Genomic DNA, 27,951 nt, shown 5'->3' with positions numbered 1-27,951 from the left:
TTTCTCATGGTTCTGGAGGCTGGAAGTCCAAGATCAAGTTATCGGCAGGTTGATTTCTGGTGCAGCCTCTCTCCCTGACTTGCAGACGGCTGCCTTCTTGCTGTGTGCTCACATGGCCTTTCTTCTGTGTGGACACACTCCTGGTGTCTCTTCCTCTCCTCCTAAGGACATCAGTCCTGTTGGGTTAGGGCCCCACCTTTATGAAGTCACTTAACTTTGATTACCCCTTTAGAGGCACACTGGGGTTAGGCCTGCAACATAGTGATTTGAGAGGGACACAGTTTGGTCCATAGGCCAGCCAGGAAGCCTCTTCTCATCACCTTTGCTGAAAGTGGCCCCTTAACACTTGTCTCACTCATGTGCGTGCACCGTAAACTCTCTCGAAGAGTAGCCTTTTGCGTACTTGTATGAATTCTCCAACTAGTTGGTGAGTACCTGGAAGGCAAGGATACTGTCTTGTATATCTTTTTATAAGGTCCTGGGACTACATCTAATAGAGGGATATTCAAGTTGGTTCTGGAGACATGGACTCTAGTTGCTCACTTTGGGCAAAAAGCCCTGATGTCCAGAGGTGGGAATTAGGGGCCTTTTCTTCTCATATATTGTTTCTTAAAAACAGGAAAACCTTTCCCAGAAGTCCCCCGACAGATCCCCCTTGGTCTCATTGGCCAGAATTGTGTCTCATATCCATGCCTGAGCCAATCACTTGGCAGAGGCCTCGTGCTCAGAGCCGACCGGACAATGGCTGAGATCAGTCAAGATCCCCCCTGGGGCTAGGGAGGGGCTCTGCCTCCCTGAAGAGCACAGCCCCAAGGGGTCAAGTGAAAAAAATGTAGCTCTTTTGAGAAAGGAGAATGGGGAATGGCTGTTGGGCAGGCACCCAGCGGGGTCTGCTGTAGATAGTCACCAGCAGGATAGTCCAAGCTTGAAGAGATATCCCCAGAGCGAGTCAGGGTGTGTGCAGGTGCCTCTCTTTGCTTGAGAGGAGCCAAGAGGGACTGTCTCCAGGCCAGTCTGAACTTTGCTGAGGGGGAGTCCCTGTGGTGAGCAAGACCTTGATCTGGCCTTAGCCCTCAGGCAGGATGACCCGCGGCTGTGGGGGGAGGCAGCGAGGAGACAGCCAGCCTCAGTGTCTGGCTTCGTTTTGAGATGTTCCAGTCTGATAGCTCCTGCCTGAGGGACATTTTGAGTTTCACAGCGACTCAGTTATCAGCAGCACACACATGTTCCAGAAAGGGCTGAGAGTCCTGCTTGTGCACAGAAGGTGGCCATGTGGGGAAGCCTTTGGCAGCACAGCCGGGCCCCACCTTGTGACTTTGATTAGCACCAAGCGTCTCCCCATTCCTTATCTCTGCTGACCCTTTTGGTCCAGCTGGGATGTGGGCATGGAGGGTATGAGCATTTCCACTTTTTAGGTGAGGACACTGGGTTAGAAGAGATGAAAGGACTTACCCAGGGTCACAGTCCTGCTGGGAGGTGAGAGGCAGTAGAGCCTCGTGGTGAGGGCATGGGCTCGGGAGCTGGACTGTAGGGGTTCAAATCCCAACTCACCACTTACTAGCTGTGGCCCCTGTGCGGGGTGCCTAACTTCTCAGTGCCTCGGTTTCCTCCTCTCAAATGGGGGTGATACACTTGCCTGAAAGGGTTGTCATGAGGATCAAATGAGTTAATGCCTGCAAGCATTTTCTCTGGGGACTGAGAAGAGGTCAGAGGTGTACTGTCGTGCTCAGGGCTCTGGCTGGGGGCCGTTGTTTGCCCAGAGCCATGCGGAGTTCAGGGACAGGGAAGGGTGGGAGGCCAGACTTCATACTCAGACACCAGGGTGGGGTAAGGGCTACCCCTGGCTCCTGCTCTTTGGGCTTTGGGACCTCCAGCACTGGGCTGGCTGAGACTGGCTCAGCATGGAGGTCAGTGATGGGCAGTGGCTGTGTGGGCAGCAGGGGCTCTGGGTAGGTCTGGTGGGCTGCAGAGTCAGGTAGGATATAGAGCAGGACTTTAGAGTTGGGTTGGGGCCAGGAGCTCAGATCTATGAACTGTACCAGCCTGAGCTTGGCTGAAGGGATGGGGGACATGACACAGAAGGTACCAGCTTCCAGGGCTCCTTCTAAGCCTGGCCTGAAATTGGTGGCAAGTGGGAAAAAGCTTTGGGGAGTAACACACAGGTGAACCCCTGGGCTGAGAGGCTGGCTAAGTCCAGCCTCATCTAGGGATTGGTGAGGAAGCAGACTTCCTGCCCCAGTCAGTACAGGCTTGTAGGCTTGAAGGATGGGTATTGGTGACCTGTGGGGAGCCAGGGATGGCAGAGGCCCCTGATGATGTGTTCTTGTACTGCATCCAGTGCTTGGCCAGAAGTTGGGGTGAGATGTCTCATCCACGTCTTGTTGGACTACGAAGCCCCTTGTGCTGAGCTTCCCCCTGGGGAGGTTCCTAGTGGTGCTGAGGCAGCCATGCTAGGAGCTCCCTCCTGGAACTTCCTTGCAGCCCCTCAGCCACCAGCTGCCCTGACACCTACCACCCTGGGCCCCACTCTCCACACCAGCTCCCCACATCTGTCTCCCTGTTGCTGCTTCAGGACGCAGAGATCCGCGACAATGCAGCCAGCTACCTCCCCCAGATCAGCCAGCTCCTCAACCATGTGCCTCGCCAGATGCTGCTCATCTTCAAGACCAATGACCTGCTCCGTGGCATTGAGGTCGCCCTGGGCACCCGTGCCAGGGCCAGCTCCTTCCTCAGCATGTCACGTTGCTGCATCAGAGCGCTGGCTGCGTGAGTGCAGGCTTCGGCCTCTCCTCCCCTCCCAGCTCTCTGGCCTGCCCCAGGGCAGGGGGTGGGGGGTGTACTGTTGGCCTCCACTTTCTCCCACCAGTCCCCAGGGCCCTGTCTGAGCTCCCCAGTCTCCAGCTCTCCTTGGAGGAAGAGTTCGGGGCAGGAAATGACTCCAGCGAATTCCCCGGTTCCGGGCGGTATGTTTGAGTGGTCCAGAGAGCCACCTGTACTTTGTCAAATTGGTGGGTTCTAGGACGTCACCCTCCTAGTTAAGCTTTCCAGGTGATTCTTACCCTCAGTAAATTTTGAAATGTTTTCTGAGAGTCTCAGTCCCACCCAAGTATCCCCTGGACTTGGAATCAGGACACCCTGATGTGCATCCCATCTCTAACTGGTCCCAGGACCTGTCTCCCCAGCATTGGCTAGGCAGCAAAGCCAGTGTTCTTTCCCTGCAGGTGTGGCCATGACTCGGGAGTGTTGCCAGCAGGCTCACTGGGGATCTCAGATCTTTTCAGATGCCTCAGTACCCTTGGAGTGTTGGTGAAGGGAGGGAAGGTGCTTCCTCAGGGAGATATTGCTAGAGAAGTGAGGGTTCTAGGCCCTTCTTCCTGAGTGTGCAGATACATGGGAAGAGCCATGCTCTGGCTGAATTTTCTCATCTGAGAGGGGAGCCCAAGGCTGGGGTCAACTCCCATCCATCCTATGCAGGGAGTGGGTCATTCTGGCAAAGTGTCTGGTGAAGGGAGCGTTGGCCATGTATATCATGCACCCATGATCAAATATTAGATTAGATTAGAATTAGATTATAGCAAAATAGACTGCACACAGTTAGGGCTGAACATGATTTATTCTTCCTTTGAGCGTTCTGGAAACCAAGTCTTGAATGGATCATTACCATAAACACCAGTTTCCATCCCGTCCTCTTGTTAGTGCAGAAGGGATTGAGCTGTGGGCTGACTCCATACTGGGCTCAGCCTCTCAGGACCACCTGACCTAGTTTCCAGGTGATTTAGCCTCAGAAAGTTTGGGAAAGCTTTTATATTTGAGTTTTGGAGGTTCAGGATTGGCATGTATTTACTAAACATATGGAAAAAGGGAAAGGTGGGAATGTTCTGCCTAGTGGGTGGGTCCACTAGGCCTTTGATGCCCAATGAAACAACTGCTTTTGTTTACCCCACTTGATCTGGAAAGCTCCTGTAGAGTATTTGAGTTCTTCTGGTCCCTGGGTGGGCAGTGGCATGATCATGTAACCAGGAGTCATCCACCAGGGCGGGGGTCTGGTGAGTAGGCTAAGCCACGACCTTCCATTGTTCTAAGTGATAATGAGTGCTTCTTGCCCATTTATCTCTGGTTCTCTCCTTCCTTCTTGTCCCTCCTGCAGGCACAAGAAGAAGAACGCCTGCTCGTTCTTCAGAAGGACCCAGATCTCTTTCAGAGAGGCCTTCAACTTATGGCAGATCAACCTTCATGAACTCATTCTGCGTGTGAAGGAGTTGAGGTTGGCCAGCTGGGTCTTGGCCCTGCTTTGCCGGCTGTTGCCCACTTTGTACTGAGCGGACTTGCTGTCCCCTTTCCCTTTCCAGGGTGACTCTGTGGTGGGCAAGTGCACTTTTCACTCCTCATTCTTTTGTCATGTCCCCAGCCAGGTGCCCTGTTTCTGTCACATGGTAGCCTGGAGCTCCACAGTCATTGTCCCTGGCACCATTACACTCCACCTCCAGAATCCCTCTCCTACACCGTAGGCCTTGTCTCATAGGCTGTACAAGCTGCCCTACATGAGAGGTTGCTCTCCTTATCCAGGGAGACAGCATAAACAGTCTGTTTCCCACTCCTGGTGGGCACCACTGGGCTGGATGTCCCTTCGTGGGCGCCATGGAGCTGCATGTCCCCCTACTTCCAGTAACCATTCCTACTGTCAGGATGGACCACGAATTCACTGACTTCCTACGTGAATTTCTACATTTAACTTGTGGGAAGTTGGATTTTGTTGGAAGAGCGCACAGTTTCTGAGTTGCTCGGAATGGATTCCCTCTCCTTGCCCTGTCATTCCCAGAGGTGTTGCACCTGAGCAAGGTGACTTGGCATCCAAGGCATGAGTTCCTGGCTGTCCTGGTGACCCCTTTGGTGTTTCAATAAAAACCCCTTCAGGGTCGCAGGGAAGGGCTTTGTTTGTGGGATTTTTATTCTAGATTGGGAGTGAATCCACACTGGCCGTTAGGTAAGAGTGGACCTGGATGCCGTGGGCCACTCTGTTCTACTTGTCATCTTGCCCCTGTCATCCTTCCAGCCTTTCCCTTTGTGACCACTTCCTGCCCCTTGTAGGTGTTTCTTCCTTTCCAAGACTCTGAGACTGTGGTCAGGAACTCAGAGGCTCTGTTGAAGCCTCTGACTTGGGTTTCCCTGGGTTCTCACCACATTCCCTGTGAGCAGGCACCTGCTTCGTTCTACTCATTGCTTCCTGACTTAGCCCTTTGGTTCATCATTTGATGCCCGTCCTGGAGACTGTAGTGTAAGCCTCAGCCACTGTGGCTAGGGTTCCACTCTGAAATCTCCCTGTCACCTATCTGGACTCCATGTTTCCACCTCTTGCCCACCTGCCAGAGTTGCCCGGCCCCCACTCAATCATCTGCTCCTGTTTCTGGGACCTCCCTGAACTGCTGTAACTCCAGGTCCATTTGGCAGGTCCTACTATTATTGAGCACCTGTGCTCACGGACGGTCATTGTATTTGAGTCTCTCTGATCTTACTTCACTCCATTCACAGGGGCAGGAAACTACTAAATTTGAGTCTCCTCTTCTCTTTATTCATAATACAACAAGCAGATTTTCCACTGACCAGAGATTATTTGCAATCCCTCTATTTCCTGAAAGAATTAATTGTTCTTAGTGACCAGTTGGATGCACCCAGAGACCTGAGAGAATAATCTGCAAGATCTGTTATTAATCATGAGGATGCACGCTGCATATTATATTTTGTGGTGTCTTTTAAAGCCACTGAAGTAAATATAAATGTCCTTTTTGTTCAAGGTAATGGTTACTTGCTTTTCACTTTTAGTTTAATGGTTGGCTGCTGCTGTCCTGGGATCTAAAACATCAGCATGTTGCCCGTGGGCCCAGCACCCATGACAGTTAACCAGGGAGAGTAAAGAATCTGGGAGAGTTTGGGGGTATAGGGCAACATAAAAGTAGGAGGGAAGTTAGCTGATGATTTTTTTTTTTTAAGATTTTATTTATTTATTTGAGAGAGAGAGAATGAGAGACAGAGAGCACGAGAGGGAAGAGGGTCAGGGGGAGAGGCAGACTCCCTGCTGAGCAGGGAGCCTCATGCGGGACTTGATCCCGGGACTCCAGGATCATGACCTGAGCCGAAGGCAGTCGCTTAACCAACTGAGCCACCCAGGCGCCCTAGCTGATGATTTTTGAGTGCCTTTTTCGGGGAGAAACCATGCTGGGCTCTTTGTAAAAAAGTTATATCATTGAATTGTTCCATCAGCTCTGTGAGGGGGAAGGGTCTTGAGAGGGAAGGGTCATCTCCATAGAGATAGGAATCAAAGCTCAGAGAGGGTTAGTAACTTTCCTGAGGTCACACAGCTGTTAAGTGGGGGTCCATGCTTTATTTTTTATTCCCCAGTGTTGTAGATCTAGATCACACTCGCTCTTTGGCCTTTCAAACGTGCCCGAATTGAGTCTCAAAAACCCTGATTTCAGAAGGGATTGGGTTTTCCGTGGAGGCAGGGGAGTCCAGCATATGGGCTGGGGCCCAGGGCAGGGTGTAGCCGGACCGCCGTGGCCTGCATGCAGTTCTGACACTGACCATTCCAGAGTTAGTGCCGAGTCCACAGGCTTCAGGGTGTAGTTCCCATAAGACGGTTCTCACGTCAGACACAAGCTGCAGATCACCAGGACACACGCACTTCTGACCAACTGGCTTCAAATGTGGGCATTCCCACACCCCCAGACTCAGTAACTTGCTAGAATGGACTCAGAACTCAGGAAAGCAATGTACTCAGGATTACAGTTTGATCAGGACCAGCCAAATGAAGAGGCACGTGAGGCCAGGTCTAGGAGTACCCTGAATGCAAAGCTTCCATGTCCTCTCCTGTGGCGTCAGGACACACCACCCTCTCGGCATATCAGTGTGTTCACTGAGCTTTAGTGGTCAGGGTTTTTATTGGGATTTCCTTGCGTAGACATGATTGATGGAATCATTGATCACATGATTGAACTCAGTCTCCAGCCTGCCCTTCTCTCTCCTCCTTGCAGAAGGTGGGCTGATATCACCCCCATCCTGGGTCTTCGAGTAAACACTCAGGTGTGATCCGAGGGGTACACCCGGAAAAACAGGAGCATTCCTGTTGCTGAGAAATTCTGAGGAGCTACAGTTACGTCCCAGGAACTGGGGACAAAGACCAGACAGATTCTTTATTGTACAATAACCACTCTGGTGTCTTCTTGTCCTGTGCCCTTGGCCCGAGGTACGTCTTTATGGACTGGCTGCGCGGGCCTGTGCCTTCTGGTTGGCCTGGGTGGAGCCATATCTGGAGCCCAGATTCCCTCCTTGTCTCTGTTCTGTGGGTCAGCAACAGCGTGGCTGAGCTTCTGTGTGGGACCTTGCTCTGATCCCTTCTCTGGCCTCTGGAACTTGCCCTGAATTGATTTCGGTTTGATGCTTCCCAATAAAATCCTGTGATTCCCTCTCCCAGCAGTGACAAAGTGTCACGTCGGGAAGTCACCACCAGCTTACCTTGAAGAGTGTTTTCCCTTTTAACACTTAAATACTTACTCAGTTTAGGTGTGGGTTTCTTTGATTTGGGCAACATGGATATTTTTCCCCTTCCTCTTTTCAGGTGGAGTAGAGAGAAATGTCAACTCTGTGGCCAGGTGGTCTAGAGCTTCTCAGGTGTGTGCTCAGTTCATAGTAAGTTGAGAATCCTGGCTTGTCCTAAGTGCTAAATAAACATGCAAGTATTTAGAATCTCAGAATACTTTTATCTTTAGGGCTGTTGAAATATGTATATTAAGAGCAAACTACACGTTCCACTCCTCCTCTGTTAAGAATATTGCCTGTTTGGTTACCATGTTAATTTTGGCAGAGCTCCGAGCCCACTCTCAGGCCTCCAAGAATGTAAGCAGCCCACAAATGACCGCTCGGAAAGCCAAAGGGGCTCCTAGAGGCACCCCAGCAAATCCCTAGGGGCAGGACTCTTTGGGAGGTTGAGCATTACCCTCCATGTGAGCAATTATGAAAAGAGTTAGCTGGAGCCCTGGAAGGGGCATTTGGGGCTTACATGGTTTCCAGGTGTAGCCGTGAGGGACTAGGGCTTAAAAGTTGGGAACTGGGGATGGGACGAGACCCTAACAGGCAGGATGAACAAAGCCACAGAGAGTGGCTTGTTCTTCGCAGCCTGACCTTTTGGAGTGGTGGTGTTGGTTGGGCTGGACCAGGAGGACCTGTATTCAGCGAGAGTCCTTGAACGCCAGGTGCCCCGGTGCCGCTGCTGACAGGTAACCCAGGAAGCCCAGTCTCCTAAGCCTGAAATCTGCACACATTTTGGGAAAAGCCCATTTGTTCAAAAAGGCTGCTCTCACTTCTTCTCTTCCCTCCCTCCTTCCTTCCTGTAAAGTAAGGCCTATTACGAAGCTGCCCAGACTAGCTTGGCATGCTGTCTTTTTCTAAAGGAAAGATGAGGGGTGCCTGGGTGGTTCAGTTGGTGAAGCGTCTGCCTTCGGCTCAGGTCATGATCCTGGGGTCCTGGGATCGAGCCCCACGTCGGGCTCCCTGCTCAGTGGGGAGTCTGCTTCTCCCTCTCCCTCTGCCCCTCCCCCTGCCTGTGTTCTCTCTCTTACTCACTCTCTCTCTCTCAAAGAAATAAAATCTTTTAAAAAAATTTAAAATTAAAAAAAGCTCAACCCTCAGCGGAGTAAGATTAAACCTGGGGTTAGCTGTGATGTCCATTTTCCTGTGGTGAGTGCCTCCTCGCCTGCTTTCTCTGGAGGCTGCCTCAGGCCCTGCCATCAGTCCGCTCCCCTCCCAGCCAGGTCACCGTGCCCCTGGCTGGCACTGCCGGGGGCAGAAAACACTGCCCAGTTCTGCTTTTGGCTTAATAGTTGCCTAGTTCCCCTGATGTTTCTTCCTCTTTTCCTTTTTCCCATGTGTGAGGAGGAAGGCCAGGCTCTTAAGGCCAGTAAAGGGATGGGTAGTAAGCCCTTGACCTCTGCCTTTTCAGCTCCCATGTCCTCATCCCCTCTCCCTGAACTTTTGTTCTAGAATAGTGCAAATCACAATTTCACGTAATGATGAATAGCCTGGGCTCTTGTTAGAACACAAGATTCTGATTCTGTGGGTTTGGGTGGGGCCTGAGACTCTGCATTTCTCTCCGGCTCCCAGGGGAATCTATTGCTGCTGGTCCCCAGTCCACACTTTGAGTGGCAAGGACCCAGATAGGTGGCTCTGAAGGTATGGTTCGGGACCAGCAGCATCAGCATAACCTGGGAGCTCGTTAGAAATGCAAATTCTCAGACCCCACTCCAGCGCTGCTGAAACTCTGGGGTGGGGCCCAGCAATCTGTGTTAATCAGCTCTACAGTGAATTCTGACGCCCATGCTCATAGTTGAAATCTCCGGTCTGCTGTTCGCAACCCTACCTGCACATGGGAATCGCCAGGAGAGATTTGAATGCCCGTGATTCTGATTGAAGTGGTTTGAGTGAGGGCCAGGCATTTTAAAATTATTTTGTAAATTGTTTTTAACTTATTATTTTGAAATAACTTTAGATTTACAGTAGAGTTGCAAAGATTGTACCCAGAGGGCGCCCCCATACCCTTCAGCTCACTTTCCTTAATGTTGACAGCTTACATAAACATGGTACCTTTATGAATATTAAGGAAATAACATTAGTACAGTACTGTTAACTAAACTACTCATATTTCACCCATTTCCCTACAAATGTCCTCCCAGTGCTCCCAGATCCAGTCTAAGATACCACATCGCATTCAGTTGTCATGTCTCCTTAGTGTGTTCTGCCACAGTTCCTCAGACTTCCCTTGTTTTTCATGACCTTGATGCTTTGAAAGAGTACTGGTCAGGTAGTTTGTAGAATGTCTCTTGATTTTGGCTTGTCTGATGTTTTCTTGTGATTAGACCGGGGTTATGACTTTGGGGAAGAATACCACAGAGGTAACGTGCCCGTCCCATTACGTCATATCCAGGGGAACATGATATGGACATGACTCACTGCCTTTGTCTTTAAAGCTCCCCAGCCAGGGTTGGGACCCTGCTTTAGGCTCACACACCTTCCGTGGGTCTTCTAGAGAGGGAAGAGATGCAGCTTATAAACTCCTCCACGGGTGGACAACAGGCACAGTCTCTTTGAAATTAAGAGAGACCTGGCTCTTTCCAAATAAGAGGGCTCCCAAGGAACTGACAAAATGCAGATATGCCAACACAAGGTCATAAAAACAGCAGTGTAGTGTAGTTTTAACGTTTACATGTACCACACCCTAATTTTTTAAGCATATACCCAGATGGAATGACAAATGGATGTAACATCAGAAGCTTGAAAATTGAGCCCCATCTTGCAAAAGATAGGCCTGGTGCTGCGTGTTTTGTTTTCCAGATATATTTGCAGTTCTAGAAACAAGTCACCAGTGGGGCGTTGGCAGGGAGTCCTCTGGTCAGTCACCCCTGAGTAGCGGGCCGGGAACCCTCTGCACCAGCCTGACCTTGCAGCTGTCTCCCAGTGTCCAGAGGGGGTAAATCAGTCTCACCTATGATTATTTTATGAATAATTGTTATTATTAGCCCCCATGGCAGATGCCATTCCCAACCCTGTTAGCTTTTACCTGCCCTCTGAGAGGCTGAAGAGGTGAGATCTTGTTTTCCCAGCCTCCCTTGCAGCCCTAGAGGTGACACATGACATGAGAAATGAAGGGGAATCTCATTGAAGGCTTCTGGGAAGTTTTTCTTTAGATATTGATAAGGGTGTTGTTTTTTATTTTATTTTTTTTAAGATTTTATTTATTTATTTGACAGAGAGAGACACAGTGAAAGAGGGAACACAAGCAGGGGGAGTGGGAGAGGGAGAAGCAGGCTTCCTGCTGAGCAGGGAGCCCGATGCGGGACTCAGTCGCAGGACCCCGAGATCATGACCTGAGCCGAAGGCAGACGCTTAACGACTGAGCCACCCGGGCGCCCTGATAAGGGTGTTGTTTTTTAGTGTTGCCCTTCTCTGCTCCTTCTTGTGGGGGAGGTTGGAATGTGGTTTTGGATATCTGGACCTATAGCAGCCATTTTGTGACTTTGAGGCAGTAAGTACATGACTTTTTATTTGGGCACCTGTCATTTCCTCTGAATGCCAGACAGCCTTCCCAGGCATTTATGGATCTTGGAACAAATGGTGCACAAGCATTGATGGATGTGAGGTAAAGCTTATTGCTCGCATAGTAACTAGCAAAAGGTTTCCCCTGGGAGAAGGCCCAGCTTTGGTCTGGAGTGAAATGTGAGTGAGGCATGGTAGGGTCAGGGTAGCTCTGGTTTTTCTTGGGGCGAGACCAGGATGAGGGCTCCTCTGTGGGGGCCATGGTTTCCATGATTTGAACTTTTCCACCAGTGTCAATGGAGGAAACACTTGGGGTTTCTTACTGGTTTGCCCAGACTTGGGGCCGAAGGGAAGGGGAAAGGTAGATCTTAAAAGCTGTCAGGGTCAATGTCAAAAATGGAGTGAGACTCTCTCACACCCATGAAAATCCAACATGCTGAGGATAGCCCACCAGAAAGGTGGAAGGAGCCTGGATCTTGGATGAGCCCCGATAGGTGGTGAGTGTGGCCATGTGCTATTTGCAAGAATAGACATGAGATAAATATTTGTTGGAGAAGTGAATGAAGGTTGCTTTTAGAGGATGGGGAGGCTTTCTTCTGAGTGTTCTTTAATCAAATGCTCCCTACACCCATGGCTTAAAGGTGGTGGTCAGGAGCCCCATACCAGGTCATAGTGATCTGACCATTGAGTGGCTTGAAACAACACAAATTGGTTATTTTATCCTTCTGGAGGTCAGAAGTCCAAAAATCAAGGTATCAGACAGGCTGCATCCTTTCTGGAAGCTCTAGGGGAGGATCCTTTTCTGGTTTCTGGAGGCTGCCTGCATTCCTTGGCTCATGGCTGTATCTGTTCTACCTCGTCTTCCTCTGTTATAGCTCTTTCTCTGATTCTGACCCTCCTGCCTGCATAAGCACCTTGTGATTACGTCGAACCCCCCTGGATAATCTGGGAAGATCTCCGCCTCTCAAGAGCCTTCACGTAATCACCCCTGCAAATGCCTTTGACTACCATGTAAGGCAACATTTGCAGGTTCCAGGGAATAGAAAGTGCACATCTTTGGGGAGGGGGGGAATGCCATGCTCTCTACCACACCATTGAATCCTGTGGGCAGGCTTGGGAAAGCTACGGTAGGCTTTATTCCAAGTAGAAGAGTTAGTAATCAGTAAATGACAAAATACTAGCAATAATAATAGCTAATTCTGAGCACCGACCACACTCTAGCCTTTTTGCATGGACTTGATGGCACTTAATTCACATGATAACGCAATGAGGTCTAGGGGCCACTATTATCCCCTTAGTGTAGGTGAATAAACTGAGGCACAAAGGGCTTGGGTTGCTTGCCAGAGGCACACAGGCAGTGAATGGTGGAGGCAGGCTCTGAGCCAAGGTGGTCCGCAGCCAGAGCTGGGGCTCTCAACCTCTGACTTCCCATTTTCCTTGGTAAAGGACTGCTTCTGCCAAGCCTGCTGGAAGCTGAACCCTCGCCCCCTTCCCACAGCCTCTTCAGTCTGGAGCGGGGGGCGGGGTGTGGGGCTCTTGCAGTGGGTTCAGTTGGACCGGGACACCACATGAACAGTCATCTCTCTGCAGAGAGTGGGCCTGTGTGGTCCAGACCTCATCCGGCCAACAGCGCCTGGAACATCAAGACCCTCAGGCCACTGTGGACACTGGGGTATGCCCCCTTCTAGGGACAGCTTTGTTTGGGGAGCTAAGAGTGGCAGGATTCCATTGTGCCCCATGGAAAGTGGGAATGTAGAGGACTTCTGCCATTTTCACCTCTTCTCTCTCTCCCAAGTATGCAGGGAGAGGTGACAAAACAGGGGGAGGGGAGAAACCATCAATGTGGGGCATTTTAATGAGCTGGTTAGAAGTGAATTCTGACTTAAAACAGTTAATGCCTATAATAATCTGATGGCAGCGTGTGTCCAGAGAAGACTCAGATCTTTTTCCTACCTTTGGCCTGGACCAGGTTCTCTGGGCAGTGGCCAGTGTTGTCCACACTGAGCCAGGCCGCTGGAGGTCAGCCCGATGCCCTAGTTTTGCTATCACTGGACAGGTTGCTTTGGTCTTGGTGCTTCTGCTTCCCCCGCTTCCCATAGGTTGCCCTTCTCAGAGGGCTGTGGTGAATGTGAATAGGTAGCACCACTGAGAGTGACAGGGAAAAGCAGCTCTAAGCAGCTAATAGGTAGATGTACAGCATGCAAATAGACGGTTTATCTACTCAGCAAACCTTGCAGCTTTAACAGAACTCCCCTTTCCTGCAGAGACACCTATTCCTGCAAGTGTGCTGATCCAGGATCTCCCAGAAACCTTGGGGGTAGACAGATGGCCACCTCTCTGGACACTAAGATTGGTTCCGGTAGGGATTCATGACCCCAAGGACCTTCCTATGACTTCAGCTAGAGCTATGGAGAATGATGACCTTTCCCCTGGTTGCTAAGCTTCAGTGGCTATCTTGTCTGCCTCATCCTTTGAACCCCTAGATCAAGCCGTTCCTGTAGGCCAGTTCCATCCTTGATTTTTCAATTACTTGAGCCAACAAATCTCCCTCGCCTTTTTTCTGTAAGTTACTTTAAATTTGGTATTTTATGTTTAACAAAAGGGTCCATATCATTGCAGTGATTACGGGCCCTGCACTCCTGTTTGGAGGACATGGAGAGCCTAGACGAAGTCTAGAGGGGAATAACAGACACATACACAGAGATAGAAAATGAGACGATTATAGACTGGGCACTCTCCACACAACTGAACAAGAACAAACAGGGTTAAGTTGCAGTGAATTTTTATTGCTGTTGTTGAGACAATGAGAGTAAGGGCTCCTAACAGGTTCCTTTAAATGCCATTTTCTGGTCAAAATCACCACAGACACCCATGGCATTCTGGCTGGATGCCATGTGTATGGATGTGCTTTTTAGAATCGTCATGCGTGTTTGCTAAAGACCCATGGGGTTCTTAGGAGCTGGCTATTTGGCTGAAATAGGCTTAATTTCTCTTATTGATTCTGCTAGTAGCTGTCCATGGGTCACCCCCAGAGAGCTAGCAGGAGCTTTTTTTTAATCACAGTGTTAGTTTGATTGAGACGTCCCTGGGAGCATTTAAGATAAAGACAGGTGTTCCCTGGGGGCCCGAGAGCTGGGCAGGCTAGTTCCCAGAACTCGAGTTTAGCCAGGGGCAAATTTAGGAACTGGACTGTGTGTGGGGGGGCCTCTGTCCCCCCCTGCACTCCCTAACATCACGTGTCTGGCTGAGTGAGGTAAGGGCTCACGGGAGGCTTGTCCCCTGCCCCTCCATCTGGGCTGTGGGCTTCCTAAACAGGCTCAGCCATCTTCATGGCCTTGCCCTTTGTTGTCCACTCTGCCTCCTCTTCTCTCCCTTATGTGTCTGCTCCTGAGAGCACTCAAGCTCTGCTTTGCCTCGGGAGCCCCCCAAGACCACTGTGCCTTGTGGCCTCCTCCTCCTTCCACTTCTCCTGACTCTTCTCTCCACTCCCACCATCTGCACGCATTGTCTACCAGCTCTCTGCAGGTCTTGGAGGGCAAAGAGCACTTCTTTGTCTCTTGTGTGACAGTGGAGGCCATGGGAGGTCCCTCACTAGTCATCATGGGGCCGCTTACACATCCCTCAATTCATGAGTCTAGCGTGTATTCCTTCAACGCCTATTTATGGGGGAGGGGAGGGGAGAGACAGAATGAATCAGACATGTTGCCTGCCTGTGGTCTTTCTGGCCTTGGGTAAGGAGGGAGGCTATTGCTGGTGGAGGCAGTGGTGACCCGGGAATCTGTGGCCTGGGAGGAGAGCAAGGGATGTGAACAACTCCTGGAGACCAGTGATGCCAGTCGGCAGCCCACCTGGAAGCGAGATTTGATGAGACTATCTCTTTGGGGCCATTCTTTCTCCAGATTTCATTTGGACCAAAGGGCCCACATTCACTGTCTCAGTGGATGGTGCCACCTTGTAGTCACCCAGGTCTGGGAGCCAGGAGTTAGCCTGTACCCCTTCTTGACCTTCATAACAACCTCCCCAGCCCCAGGCTCCACCTCCTTGGATGTCTTGTATCACCAACTCTTCTCTACCTGTCTACCACTGCTGTCCTGGTCTGGATCTGGTCCCTTCCCTGTGCTCTTTGTCTCCCATCTTGTGCCACCAAACTGGCTCTTGTCCAGTTCACCTAAGGCCAATTTGCCTGTAGTCACATGGCCAAAAACCCGTTTGCCTAAGGATCAGTTCTCCCAGAGACAAGTTTATCTCAAATTAAGTATTCTTGAATATTTTCAGATCCACTTGAACTTCCTATTATTTCTTGCCTTTTTTTTCATTATTAAGATTTTTAAAACCAGTTCATTCAAGAGCATTTGACCTAATTTTGTATTTCTAATAAGTATTATACAGGCAGCCTTTTTGAATGATTATTTTTTATTCTTCTAGATGTCTTTTTCTAGGTTACCTACTTTCTTTAACCTTAAAGAGAACCAATATTTAGCCATTTTGTCTAAAGACACTTGTACTCAAAATATAGCTGTCCTAGCAAGAAATATTCAAGGCACTAATTACCATCAGTCATTATGCACTGTGTCATCTTGATCCCTTAACTAAGGGTACATCCATTTCAGATGGAAAATAGTGGGTATTCATGCTGAGTTCTGTGTGATGCATCTTACTTTGTGAATTAGGGACCTTGAGAAAGGATGATTCTTATGTGCAATACAACAGGTTTGCCAATGACTGGTATATAACATGTACTCAACGTGTGTGTACTGCGTGAGGGAGGGAGACTCTGAGACAAGATCCTAGCATGACCACTCGTAGCAATTTGTCTCACAATTGAACTGTGTCAACCATCAAGAAGGAGATGTTGGCCTGAAATTTTAAAGAATTCAGTGGAATGAAATAGACTGTCATTGGTAAAACGAATGAGCTTCTGACCTAGGAAAGTAAACTGGATTTGTCTGGGGTTCTAAAACAGATATGGCAAATCAGTGGCGTGGTGCTGCCAGCCCCTACCATGGCCAATGCAAATTCTACAAACTGATCACAGCATCCTTTTGGTTTGAGCCGGGATGTGACTCTTGAATCCTTCTTAACACAGCATACCAGTCAGCTGCTACTGATTGAGCAGTGTTGGCAAACGCCCAATTGCTATTTTTGCTCTCAACGTCCGATCCTTTCTTTACTTGGGGTAGTTTCAGGGCTCTCACTCATGAACACCGGGGCACAAGTTAACTTCTCCACACTGACAGAACATTCCTAGCTTACTGGTGATGGGGAAGAGACATCTTGGGCTCATTGGGACAGACTGATTTAAAGGCATCATGATGTCATTCCCTAGCTTAGAGGACTTTTTCAACACCGTGTGGCCATGTTTTCTTTTGCAGGGAGTTTGATCTTCTGGGTTCCTGCATTGGAACCCAAAGGATTTCTGAGCAAGAGTTGGATCCCCTCTGACCATGTTCAGTATGGGGAGCTGCAGTGAGGAGCTAGGAGGGATCCTGGAATGGGAGTCCAGAGACCTGGGGTGCTGTTGGCCAGCTAGTCAGTTAGGGCAAATCTCCTCCTCCCCCATCTCTCATTTCTCACTTGCAAGGAGATGGGGTTAAGTCAGTGGTTCTCAGTGGGGGTGCTCCTGCCCCCAGGTATTTTGTGGAAGTGCTTAGGCATAGGGGGTTATCACAATGACTAGGGGATTGCTCCTGGCTTTGAGTGGGTGGGCTCAAGGTTGCTAGATGTCTTCCTGTGGGTGACACAGCTTCACTCAACAAAGAATTTGTCTTTGACTTGTGTGGTTTCCAAATGTCCCATGGGATATTTGTGTGGTGAAAGTCCTGTTTATAATGAACTGAATCTACAACCTAACTCAGTTTCACATGTAAAAGGCAAAGCATTTTTTGCTTGGTTTTCAAACTCATTAAATTTTCCAGAGATGTCATTGCCATGAGAATTGAGGGATGGTTTTGTTTCTTTAGCAGTTATTGTTCACCATTTTAGAAATGGCAATGCAGAACCTGCCTGTGAATGGCCAATACCACCCACCTGTATCCATCTGGCTTTGAAAAATTATATATATAATTATGTAGGTAGATTATAGTTTCTGTGGATTTCATTTCAGATGGGAAGGGGCAATACAAAATATTTGTAAGAAGGGTGTGTGAGGTCTGATTGGGCTAAAAACCACTGCTCTAAAGATTCCTCAAAGATCCTTCTTTAGCTCTAACACCCTCTGGGGCTCTGAGAGTTGGAAAGAGATTCACATGGCATGAAAAATGGAAAACATGCAGCAGTAGAAATGGATCAAGGCAAATTAATGCCCCCAAATTAAGCAGATTCCATAGCAGAGAGTGTCCACGGCTCCCAGAAGCCTGTTCCTCGATTTTTGGACTCTGTGTCCAAGTGGGATTCAGTATCAGAACCCTTAGTTATGCAGCTGCTTGATTCTTTTATTATTGGCATGGGAACCACCTCGATGTGCACCTACTGTCCATGGAAGCTTCGCTCACAGCTCCTTTCTTTCTATCGGAAATCCTTCTTCCAGCCCTGTTTTCGTGATGTAATTTTAGTAGAATTAAACCTGAACGACCCAAAATTATATAATTAATTACATTCAGCTCCAATTACAATCACTAATTGATCAAAGCCTGCAAGCACAACACTTCCATTATTTGGCACACAATTACTGAGCTCCTACTTCGAGCTGGGAATAAAGTAGGAAATGGTCCATTTCTCCTGCGATGGGAGGATGGGGATGGGGGTTGGGGTTGTCCTGAAAGGCCACCTAGGGACATGGGTAGGGAGAAGTGGCAGGTGGGTAAGTCTCACTGGCCTAGTAGTTCACTTATGAATGTTTATAGGCAAAAAATCTCACGTGGGCCACACTCTGGAATCAGACAGGCTGGCTTGGCACCAGATGACACATGTTGTACTCTAGGTCTCTCTGGTTTTTTCTTTTGGCTGTTGAATAATAATTAGTTAAGAAATTAATAGATACTATGAACACCTGCCCCCTAAGATACTCCTAAGCATCTCACTTCTTCCTGGTCTCTTTCTCAGCTCTTTTCATTTCTGTCTGTGATAGAAGACCTTGCTACTGAAACCTCAGTATGAATTCTCATTAAATGCAGAGTCTGGGGGCACCTGGGTGGCTCAGTCGGTTAAGCATCCGACTCTTGGTTTTGGCTCAGGTCGTGATCTCAGGGTCATGAGCTGGAGCCCTGCTTCGGGCTCCACGCTTGGCAGGGAGTCTGCTTGAGATTTTCTCTCTCTCTCTCCCTCTGCACCTCCCTGCTGCATGCATGTGCTCTCCCTCTCTAAAATAAATCAATCTTTTAAAAAAATACAGAGTCTGATTCAGGAGGTCTTGGCAGGGGTGTGAGATTCTGCATTTCCTGCAGGCCCCTGGTGATGCTGCTGGGCCACAGAGCACACTGGGAGTAACACAGTGCTAGGGCACTGCATCACCCTCTTTTGGCGGCTGCTACTCCTTGAGGAAGAAGCCAAAGCAAAGTTACCAAACACTTGGCTTCCGGAGATTGTACCGTTGTGTTTCTCCTAGCACGGAACAGTTACTGTCAAATTGCCACTTCCTCTCTGTCTTTCTGTGTTCTTTTTGTGGGGCGGGGCGTAGTGTCTTCTCTTGCTAGTAAGTTGAATCAAGGAGCTCACCAGGTGAGTTCAGATGTGGTCATGAAAGTGCTGTGTCCCAGAGGTTGGTCAGGCATTTGTTAAGTGACTTATTCTCGCCATATTTCCTGCCCACTTAGGAGGAACTGGGTCCTATAAAAAAAAGGAGAGACAGGGGTAAAAAAAAAAAAGATATCCCCTGGGATGGGAAAGGCAGGCATGGAATGTGGAGCAACCTGTCCCATTTCTCCATTGCAGGGGATGCTGAGGCCCAGGGTGCCCCTGCATCCGGTGACTGTATGTCTCTTTCTCAGGGATGTGGGTGGCCGGTCAACTTAGGAGCTTGAGTAGGAGGGCCCTCTGGGAAACAGGCTCTGCTTTTCTCTTTGTTCTCTGCCCCTCCTCATCTACCAGTTAAAACAAGGAGTCTCGCTGCAGGGAAGGGGTGCTGGCAACCCGGCTGTTTCTCCAAGAGGAAGGAGGAAGAGCTGTAGTCACGTGGACTGTCATCTCTGCCTCCAGGCTGCGGATCCTGGTGCTGTGGGGCCCCCTTCTCCTCCTGACCTCTCCCTTCCTGCTCATTCTCTACAGCATGCACAGCACTTTCTGGCAGGTGCCGCTCAGCCTCCGCCTGCCCCTTTGTGCCTGGGCTTCCTCAGCTGTGCTTCCAAACCCTGTGCTGACTCTCCCCCCGTGGAGGCTGGCTTCAGGAAGGGCCCTGGACCTCCTCACTTCAGACTCGAGCCCATTCTACCAGGAGGGAGAAGATTCATCTTAGTAATTCTCCTTCCCCTTCTGAGTTCCAAGGGTTTCCTTGGGGGCCCACACCTCCAGAGGGGCCATCCTGCCTTTGGTGCCATCTTGCCATGTGAGCGTCTACAGGCGTGGGCCAGTCTTCCAGCAATCCGGGCCACTGCTCACCTTTCCTGGAGATATTTACCTTGTGAGCCCCTAATCCTGTGGTTGCCTGGGCAATGGCCCTCTTTCTCTCTGCTTCATCCCATCAGGGAGGACAGCTTTCTCGGGACTTTAGCGTGCAGCCATACCAAGAATGCTGTTCTTAAACCATGCTGGGGTGCGGGGAAGCTCTGAGACCTCGTCTTTTCTAGGGACTTGCATCCAGTTCAGAGACAGCTCTACCTAGGAAATGGTCACAGGACACTGGACCTCACACCCCTCTGGACTCCTGAGATGTCAAACAGGAGCAAGGAAGAGGGTCTAGGGCTCCAATCTGGGACCCAGTGATGTCTCAGCTTTCCTTATTGTCCCCTGGCCTGCAAACTTTTTTATTTAGTTGGGGTTGCGTTGGGGGAAGTGGCGGAGAGCACAGAGGGGAGGGGGAGTCTTGCTCTTACTCCTAATAGTTTCTCCCCGATCCTTTGCTTAAGTTTTGAGTCTATTGCATTCCCTGAGGGAAGATCCAAATAGCTAGCTTTTTGAAATCAAATGCCAGTAAAAGACTCCCCCCACCCCCGCCTCCCCTCTGGAAGTCTCTCAAAGGGTGGCCCAGGGGAGGAGGGAGGTGGACAGGAAATGGAGACGGGGAGGATCTCCTCACTGAAGAGTGCAAAAATCGTAATCTGCCACAAATATGAAGTGTCTTCCATTTGCTAAAGAATCTATAATGAGGGGCGCCTGGGTGGCTCAGTCGGTTAAGCGTCTGCCTTCGGCTCAGGTGTTGATCTCAGGGTCCTGGGATCAAGCCCCTTGTCAGGCTCCCTGCTCAGCGGGGAGTCTGCTTGTCTCTCTCCCTCTGCCTGCAGCTCCCCCTGCTTGTGCTCTCTCTCTGTCAAATAAATTTTTAAAAAGTTAAAAAAAAAAGAATCTATAATGAGATACTTCTGATTTTTTTTTTTTTTTAGTTCTCTTTTGGCGTGCTAGACGATCCAACTGCCCAAGGATGCCTCTCTCTTCCTTTGCCCCTTCTTCTCCCCCAAAAGATATGCCTGCAGGCTCTCCCTACCTCACAGCAGAGCCTTGTAGGTGGTAGGTGGTGAGGCAGAGATATGCAACATCTCTCACCTGGAAGTTTTGTTTGCTTTGTTTACCGTGATTTTGGAGTTTAGGTATTCTCTGTCTTCCAATTATGCTGGGTGTGTGTTTTTGTGTAGCTTTAATTTCTTGTTCTCTATTGTTTCTGGAGGAAATCTGGGGGGACACAGACATGGGCAGACACCCCCTGGCAGGTGGGGGGGAGGTGAAGAGACTAAGAGGCAAAGGGACCATTTACTATCCTGCAAGATGGAAGGTGTTCAGTGGAGTTTGTTTGCATGGAATTTTCCAGACAGAGCTGGATTAAAATTCTGGGTTGGCCTTCTGTTATTATTATCATTATCATTACTGTTACTATTATTCATTCACTATCTCAAAGAAACTCATCCTTGACAGGCATACATTCTGATAAGGATGGCTTAAGGAGGCCTGATATATTTTTTTTAACTTTTTATTTAAATTCCAGCTAACATACAGTGTAATGTTAGTTTCAGGTAGACAAAATAGTGGTTCAACACTTGTATATATCACCTGGTGCTCATCGCAAGTGCACTCCTTAATTTCCATCACCTGTTTCACCCATTCCCCCCCCCCCCCACCCACCTGGTAACCCACAGTTTGTTCTCTGTAGTTAAAAGTCTGTTTCTTGGTTTCAAGGAGGCCTTATATTTCAACATTAAACATTTTCCTTTTAATTCCCTTAGGTAATAACAGTAACAAATTTCCATTTTTGGTTTCTAATCCCGATTAAATTCCTTGTCTACTGCCTTGCCTATAGTAAGTAGGTGCTCAGTCAATACTTGTTGAATGAATGATGGTCTATATTTTTGATTATGATCCAAAAATAGTGGGGCCATTTTTTAGAATTTAAATTCTCTCTCTCTAGCATATGCACTCAGGCACACACTATTTTTAAACCGCAGTCAGCAAGGCTTTAAGCAGATAGAGAATTTATATTAATTTTCTATTGCTGTGTAACAAATTACCACAAACATAGTGACTTAAAGTGGCACACATTTTTCTCACACTTTCTGTGGGTCAGGAGTCCCACAGCTTAGCCGAATGCTCCGCTTAGGGTCTCACAAGGCTGCATTCAAAGCTGGACAGTGTCAGCCTGGCTGTACTCTCTTTTGAGGCTTGGGATCCTCTTCCAAGTTCAGGTTATTGGCAGAATTCAATTCCTTTTGATTATAGGATTGAGGTCTTCAGCTCCAAGGCTGCCCCTTTTCACAGGCAGTTCACAGCACGGCTGTTTGCTTCTTCAGGGCCAGCAGGAGAGCGTCTGTCTAAACTCAGGAAGGACTCAGTCCCTCTTAAAGGGCTCACCTGATTAAGGCAGGCCCACCTAGGATAATGTCTATTTCCCTTAGTTCTTTTTTTTTAAATTTTATTTTATTATGTCATGTTAATCACCGTACATTACATCATTAGTTTTTGATGTACTGTTCCATGATTCATTGTTTGCATATAACACCCAGTGCTCCATTCAATACATGCCCTCCTTAATACCCATCACCGGGCTAACCCATCCCCCCAACCCCCTCCCCTCTAGAACCCTCAATTTGTTTCTCAGAGTCCATAGTCTCTCATGGTTTGTCTCCCCCTCCGATTTCCCCCCCTTCATCTTTCCCTTCCTACTATCTTCTTTTTTTTTTTTAACATACAATGTATTATTTGTTTCAGGGGTACAGGTCTGTGATTCATCAATCTTACACAATTCACAATGCTCACCATAGCGCATACCCTCTCCAACGTCTATCACCCAGTCACCCCAGCCCTCCCACCCCCCACCACTCTAGCAACCCTCAGTTTGTTTCCTGAGATTAAGAATTCCTCGTATTAGATCATATGACACGTCTATCTCTGATTGGCTTATTTCGCTTAGCATAATACTCTCTAGTTCCATCCACATCGTTGCAAATGGCAAGATTTAGGTTTTTTTTTGATGGCTGCATAATATTCCATTGTATATATATATACCACACTTCTTTATCCATTCAACTGTTGATGGACATCTTGGCTCTTTCCATAGTTTGGCTATTGTGGACATTGCTGCTATGAACATTGGCATGCACATACCCCTTCGGATCACTACATTTGTATCTTTAGGGTAAATACCCCGTAGTGCAATTGCTGTGTTGTACGGTAGCTCTATTTTCAACTTTCTGAGGAACCTCCATACTGTTTTCCAGAGTGGCTGCACCAGCTTGCATTCCCACCAACAGTATAGGAGGGTTCCCCTTTCTCTGTGTCCTCACCAACATTTTGTTTTATCCTGACTTGTTGATTTTAGCCATTCTGACTGGTGTGAGGTGTTATCTCATTGAGGTTTTGATTTGGATTTCCCTGATGCCGAGTGATGTTGAGCAGTTTTTCATGTGTCTGTTGGGCATTTGGATGTCGTCTTTGGAAAAATGTCTGTTCATGTCTTCTGCCCATTTCTTGATTGGCTTATTTGTTCTTTGGGTGTTGAGTTTGATAAGTTCTTTATAGATTTTGGATACTAACCCTTTATCTCATATGTCATTTGCAAATATCTTCTCCCATTCTGTCGGTTGTCTTTTGGTTTTGTTGATTGTTCCCTTTGCTGTGCAAAAGCTTTTTATCTTGATGAAGTCCCAATAGTTCATTTTTGCCCTTGCTTCCCTTGCCTTTGGCGATGTTTCTAGGAAGACGTTGCTGTGGCTGAGGTTGCTGCCTGTGTTCTCCTCTAGGATTTTGATGGACTCATGTCTCACATTTAGGTCTTTCAGCCATTTTGAGTCTATTTTTGTGTGTAGTGTAAGGAAATGGTCCAGTTTCATTCTTCTGCATGTGGCTGTCCAATTTTCCCAACACCATTTGTTGAAGAGACTTTTTTCCCTTGGACATTCTTTCCTGCTTTGTCGAAGATTAGTTGACCATAGAGTTGAGGGTCCATTTCTGGGCTCTCTATTCTGTTCCACTGATCTATATGTCTGTTTTTGTGCCAGTACCATACTGTCTTGGTGATGACAGCTTTGTAATAGAGCTTGAAGTCTGGAATTGTGATGCTACCAGCTTTGCTTTTCTTTTTCAACATTCCTCTGGCTATTCGGGGTCTCTTCTGGTTCCATACAAATTTTAGGATTATTTGTTCCATTTCTTTGAAAAAAGTTGACGGTATTTTGATAGGGATGGCATTAAATGCGTAGATTGCTCTAGGTAGCATTGACATCTTCACAATATTTATTCTTTTGATCCATGAGCATGGAACGTTTTTCCATTTCTTTGTGTCTTCCTCAATTTCTTTCGTGACTATTTTATAGTTTTCTGAGTACAGATGGTTAGATTTGGTTAGATTTATTTCTAGGTATCTTATGGTTTTGGGTGCAATTGTAAATGGGATTGACTCCTTAATTTCTCTTTCTTCTGTCTCGTTGTTAGTGTATAGAAATGCAACTGATTTCTATGCACTGATTTTATATCCTGCCACTTTACTGAATTCCTGTATGAGTTCTAGCAGTTTTGGGGTGGAGGCTTTTGGATTTTCCACATAAAGTATCATATCATCTGCAAAGAGTGAGAGTTTGACTTCTTTGCTGATTTGGATGCCTTTTATTTCCTTTTGTTATCTGATTGCTGTGGCTAGGACTTCTAGTACTATGTTGAATAGCAGTGGTGATAGTGGACATCCCTGCCGTGTTCCTGACCTTAGGGGGAAAGCTCTCAGTTTTTCCCCATTGAGAATGATATTCACTGTGGGTTTTTCACAGATGGCTTTTATGATATTGAGGTATGTGCCCTCAATCCCTACACTCTGAAGAGTTTTAATCAAGAAAGGATGCTGTACTTTGTCAAATGCTTTTTCTGCATCTGTTGAGAGGATCATATAGTTCTTGTTCTTTCTTTTATTAATGTATTGTATCACATTGATTGATTTGTGGATGTTGAACCAACCTTGCAGCCCAGGAATAAATCCCACTTGGTCGTTGTGAATAATCCTTTTAATGTACTGTTGGATCCTATTGGCTAGTATTTTGGTGAGAATTTTTGCATCCATGTTCATCAAGGATACTGGTCTGTAATTCTCCTTTTTGATGGGGTCTTTGTCTGGTTTTGGAATCAAGGCCTCATAAAATGAGTTTGGAAGTTTTCCTTCTATTTCTATCTTTTTTAAACAGTTTCAGAAGAATAGGTATTAATTCTTTAAATGTTTGGTAGAATTCCCCTGGGAAGCCATCTGGCCCTGGGCTCTTGTTTGTTGGGAGATTTTTGATTACTGCTTCAGTTTCCTTAGTGGTTATGGGTCTGTTCAGGTTTTCTGTTTCTTCCTGGTTCAGTTTTGGTAGTTTATACATCTCTAGGAATGCATCTTTTTCTTCCAAATTATCTAATTTGCTGGCATATAGTTGCTCATAATATGTTCTTATAATTGTTTGTATTTCTTTGTTGGTAGTGATCTCTCCTCTTTCACTCATGATTTTATTTATTTGGGTCATTTCTCTTTTCTTTTTGATAAGTCTGGCCAGGGGTTTATCAATCTTATTAATTCTTTCAAAGAACCAGCTCCTGGTTTCGTTGATCTGGTCTACTGTTCTTTTGGTTTCTATTTCATTGATTTCTGCTCTGATCTTTATTATTTCTCTTCTCCTGCTGGGTTTAGGCTTTATTTGCTGTTCTGTCTCTAGCTCCTTTAGGTGTAGGGTTAGGTTGTGTATTTGAGACCTTTCTTGTTTCTTGAGAAAGGTTTGTATTGCTATATACTTTCCTCTTAGGACTGCTTTTGCTGCATCCCAAAGATTTTGAACAGTTGTGTTTTCATTCTCACTTGTTTCCATGAATTTTTTAATTCTTTAATTTCCTGGTTGACCCATTCATTCTTTCGTAGAATGCTCTTTAGCCTCCATGTATTTGAGTTCTTTCCGACTTTCCTCTTGTGATTGAGTTCTAGTTTCAAAGCACTGTGGTCCGAAAATATGCAGGGAATGATCCCAGTCTTTTGGCACCAGTTGAGACCTGATTTATGACCTAGGATGTGATCTATTCTGGAGAATGTTCCATGGGCACTAGAGAAGAATGTGTATTCTGTTGCTTTGGGATGGAATGTTCTGATTATATCTGTGAAGTCCATTTGGGGCGGTGTGTCATTTAAAGCCTTTATTTCCTTGTTGATATTTTGCTTAGATGATCTGTCCATTTCAGTGAGGAGGTTGTTAAAGTCCCCTACTATTATTGTATTGTTGTCGACGTGTTTCTTTGATTTTGTTATTAATTGGTTTATATAATTGGCTGCTCCCATGTTAGGGAGATATTTACAATTGTTAGATCTTCTTGTTGGATAGTACCTTTAAGTAGGATATAGTGTCCTTCCTCATCTCTTATTATAGTCTTTGGTTTAAAATCTCATTTGTCTGATATAAGGATTGCCACCCTAGCTTTCTTTTGGTGTCCATTAGCATGGTAAATGGTTTCCTACCCCCTCACTTTCAATCTGGAGATGTCTTTGGGTCTAAAATGAGTCTCTTGCAGATGGCATATCGATGGGTCTTGTTTTTTTATCCAATCTGATACCCTGTGTCTTTTGACTGGGGCATTTAGCCCATTTACATTCAAGGTAACTATTGAAAGATATGAATTTAGTGCCATTGTATTGCCTGTAAGGTGACTGTTACTGTATATTGTCTGTGTTCCTTTCTGGTCTAGCTGCTTTTAGGCTCTCTCTTTGCTTAGAGGACCCCTTTCAATATTTCTTGTAGGGGTGGTTTCATGTTTGCAAATTCCTTTAGTTTTTGTTTGTCCTGGAAGCTTTTTATCTCTCCTTCTCCTGCTCAGGTTTGCTCTCGGGAGCTTTTGTTCCCTGCAAGCTTTCCAATCCCAATTATTCTAATATTGTTTCATCTTATGGTATCACTCATCTCTCGAATTCTGCCCTCATGATCCAGTAGTTTATCTCTTTTTCTCAGCCTCTTTATTCTCCATCATTTGGTCTTTTATATCACTAATTCTCTCTTCTGCCTCATTTATCCTAGCAGTTAGAGCTTCCATTTTTGATTGCACCTCATTAATAGCCTTTTTGATTTCGACTTGGTTAGATTTTAGTTCTTTTATTTCTCCAGAAAGGGTTTCTCTAGTATCTTCCATGCTTTTTTCAAGCCAGCTAGTATCTTTATAATAGTCGTTCGGAACTCCCCGACATCTTACTAATGTCTGTATTGAGTAGGTCCCTGGCAGTCGGTACTGCTTCTTGTTCTTTTTTTTGAGGTGAGCTTTTCCGTCTTGTCATTTTGTCCAGAGGAGAATGGATGAATGAGAGAACAAAATGCTAACAGGGTAACAATGACCCCAGAAAAATATACACTAAACAAATCAGAAGAGACCCGATACCGGGGGAAATGAAAGGGAAAGAAAGAAAAAAAGAAAAAGAATATGATCAAATATGATCAGGCTGGTGTATAGATCAGTGCCACACCACTAGATTTGTGGTGTATTTTGGTCTGTTATAACAAACTGCCTTCCAAAATTTTTAAAGAAAGAAAAACTGATATATGTACAAAAATAGGGGTAAATACGATGAAGGGATGGAATATGACTGTAAAGATGAAAATTATAAAAGATTTTATAAAAGGAATTGATAAGAAGTTGTTTGAAAAAAGAAAGAAGAGAAATTAAAAAAAAGGGAGAGAATGTGATCAGGCAGGAGACCAGAACAGAACCATACACTAGAGATTTAGGGTATATTTTGGTCTGTTAGAAGAAACTGTATCCCAAAATTTTAAAGAGAGAACAACTTATATATATATACCAAAAATAAGGTTAACTACAATGAAGGGATAGACTATGACTCTAAAAATGAAAAATAAAAAAGATTTTTTAAAAAAGGGATTGATAAGATGTTGGTTGAAAAAGGGAAAAAGAAAAATTAAAAAAAAAAAAAGAAAAAAAGGAAATTAAGAAAATTAGCTTTGAAAGACTAAAGAGTCATGGGGGAAAAAGCTATGAGTTCTATGTGCTATATTCCCCTAGCACTGGAGTTCTGCCGTTCTCATTGATTGGTAAACTTGGTCTTGGCTGGCTGTTCTTGCTGATCTTCTTGGGGAGGGGCCTGTTGCCGTGGTTCCCAAATGTCTTTGCCAGAGGCGGAATTGCCCTGTCCTTGCCGGCCCGGGCTAAGTAATCTGCTTGGGTTTGCTCTCCGGAGCTTTTGTTCCCTGCAAGCTTTCCATTGGGCTTTGGAGGACAAGAGTGAAAATGGCGGCCTCCCAATCTCCGCCCCGGAGGAGTCAAGATCTTGGGCCCGCTCCTCAG

At 46.9% G+C, this 27,951-nt stretch overlaps 1 protein-coding gene across 9 annotated transcripts in view; it reads left to right on the top strand.

The window, feature by feature from the left end:
* Positions 1-27,951, top strand: part of ADCK1 (aarF domain containing kinase 1) — a 181,024-nt gene that overhangs the window by 141,178 nt on the left and 11,895 nt on the right. For 6 of the 9 annotated variants that reach the window (XM_027572201.2, XM_027572202.2, XM_027572206.2 and 3 more), the window contains 2 exons: positions 2,573-2,766; positions 4,148-5,809. In XM_027572201.2, coding sequence (XP_027428002.1) covers positions 2,573-2,766; positions 4,148-4,319 — 366 coding nt within the window. In that variant the 3' untranslated portion in view covers positions 4,320-5,809. Of the gene's footprint in view, positions 1-2,572; positions 2,767-4,147; positions 5,810-7,612; positions 7,671-27,951 lie in introns of those variants that run through there. The other 3 variants (XR_003515977.2, XR_003515976.2, XM_027572205.2) reach the window with 2 other exon arrangements.

The sequence above is a fragment of the Zalophus californianus genome, chromosome 6 (genome assembly GCF_009762305.2).
Source record: "Zalophus californianus isolate mZalCal1 chromosome 6, mZalCal1.pri.v2, whole genome shotgun sequence".
NCBI classification, from domain to species: Eukaryota; Metazoa; Chordata; class Mammalia; order Carnivora; family Otariidae; genus Zalophus; species Zalophus californianus.
The sequence above is the reverse complement of the archived record's forward strand: the minus strand, read 5'-3'. Positions and strand labels throughout refer to the sequence as shown.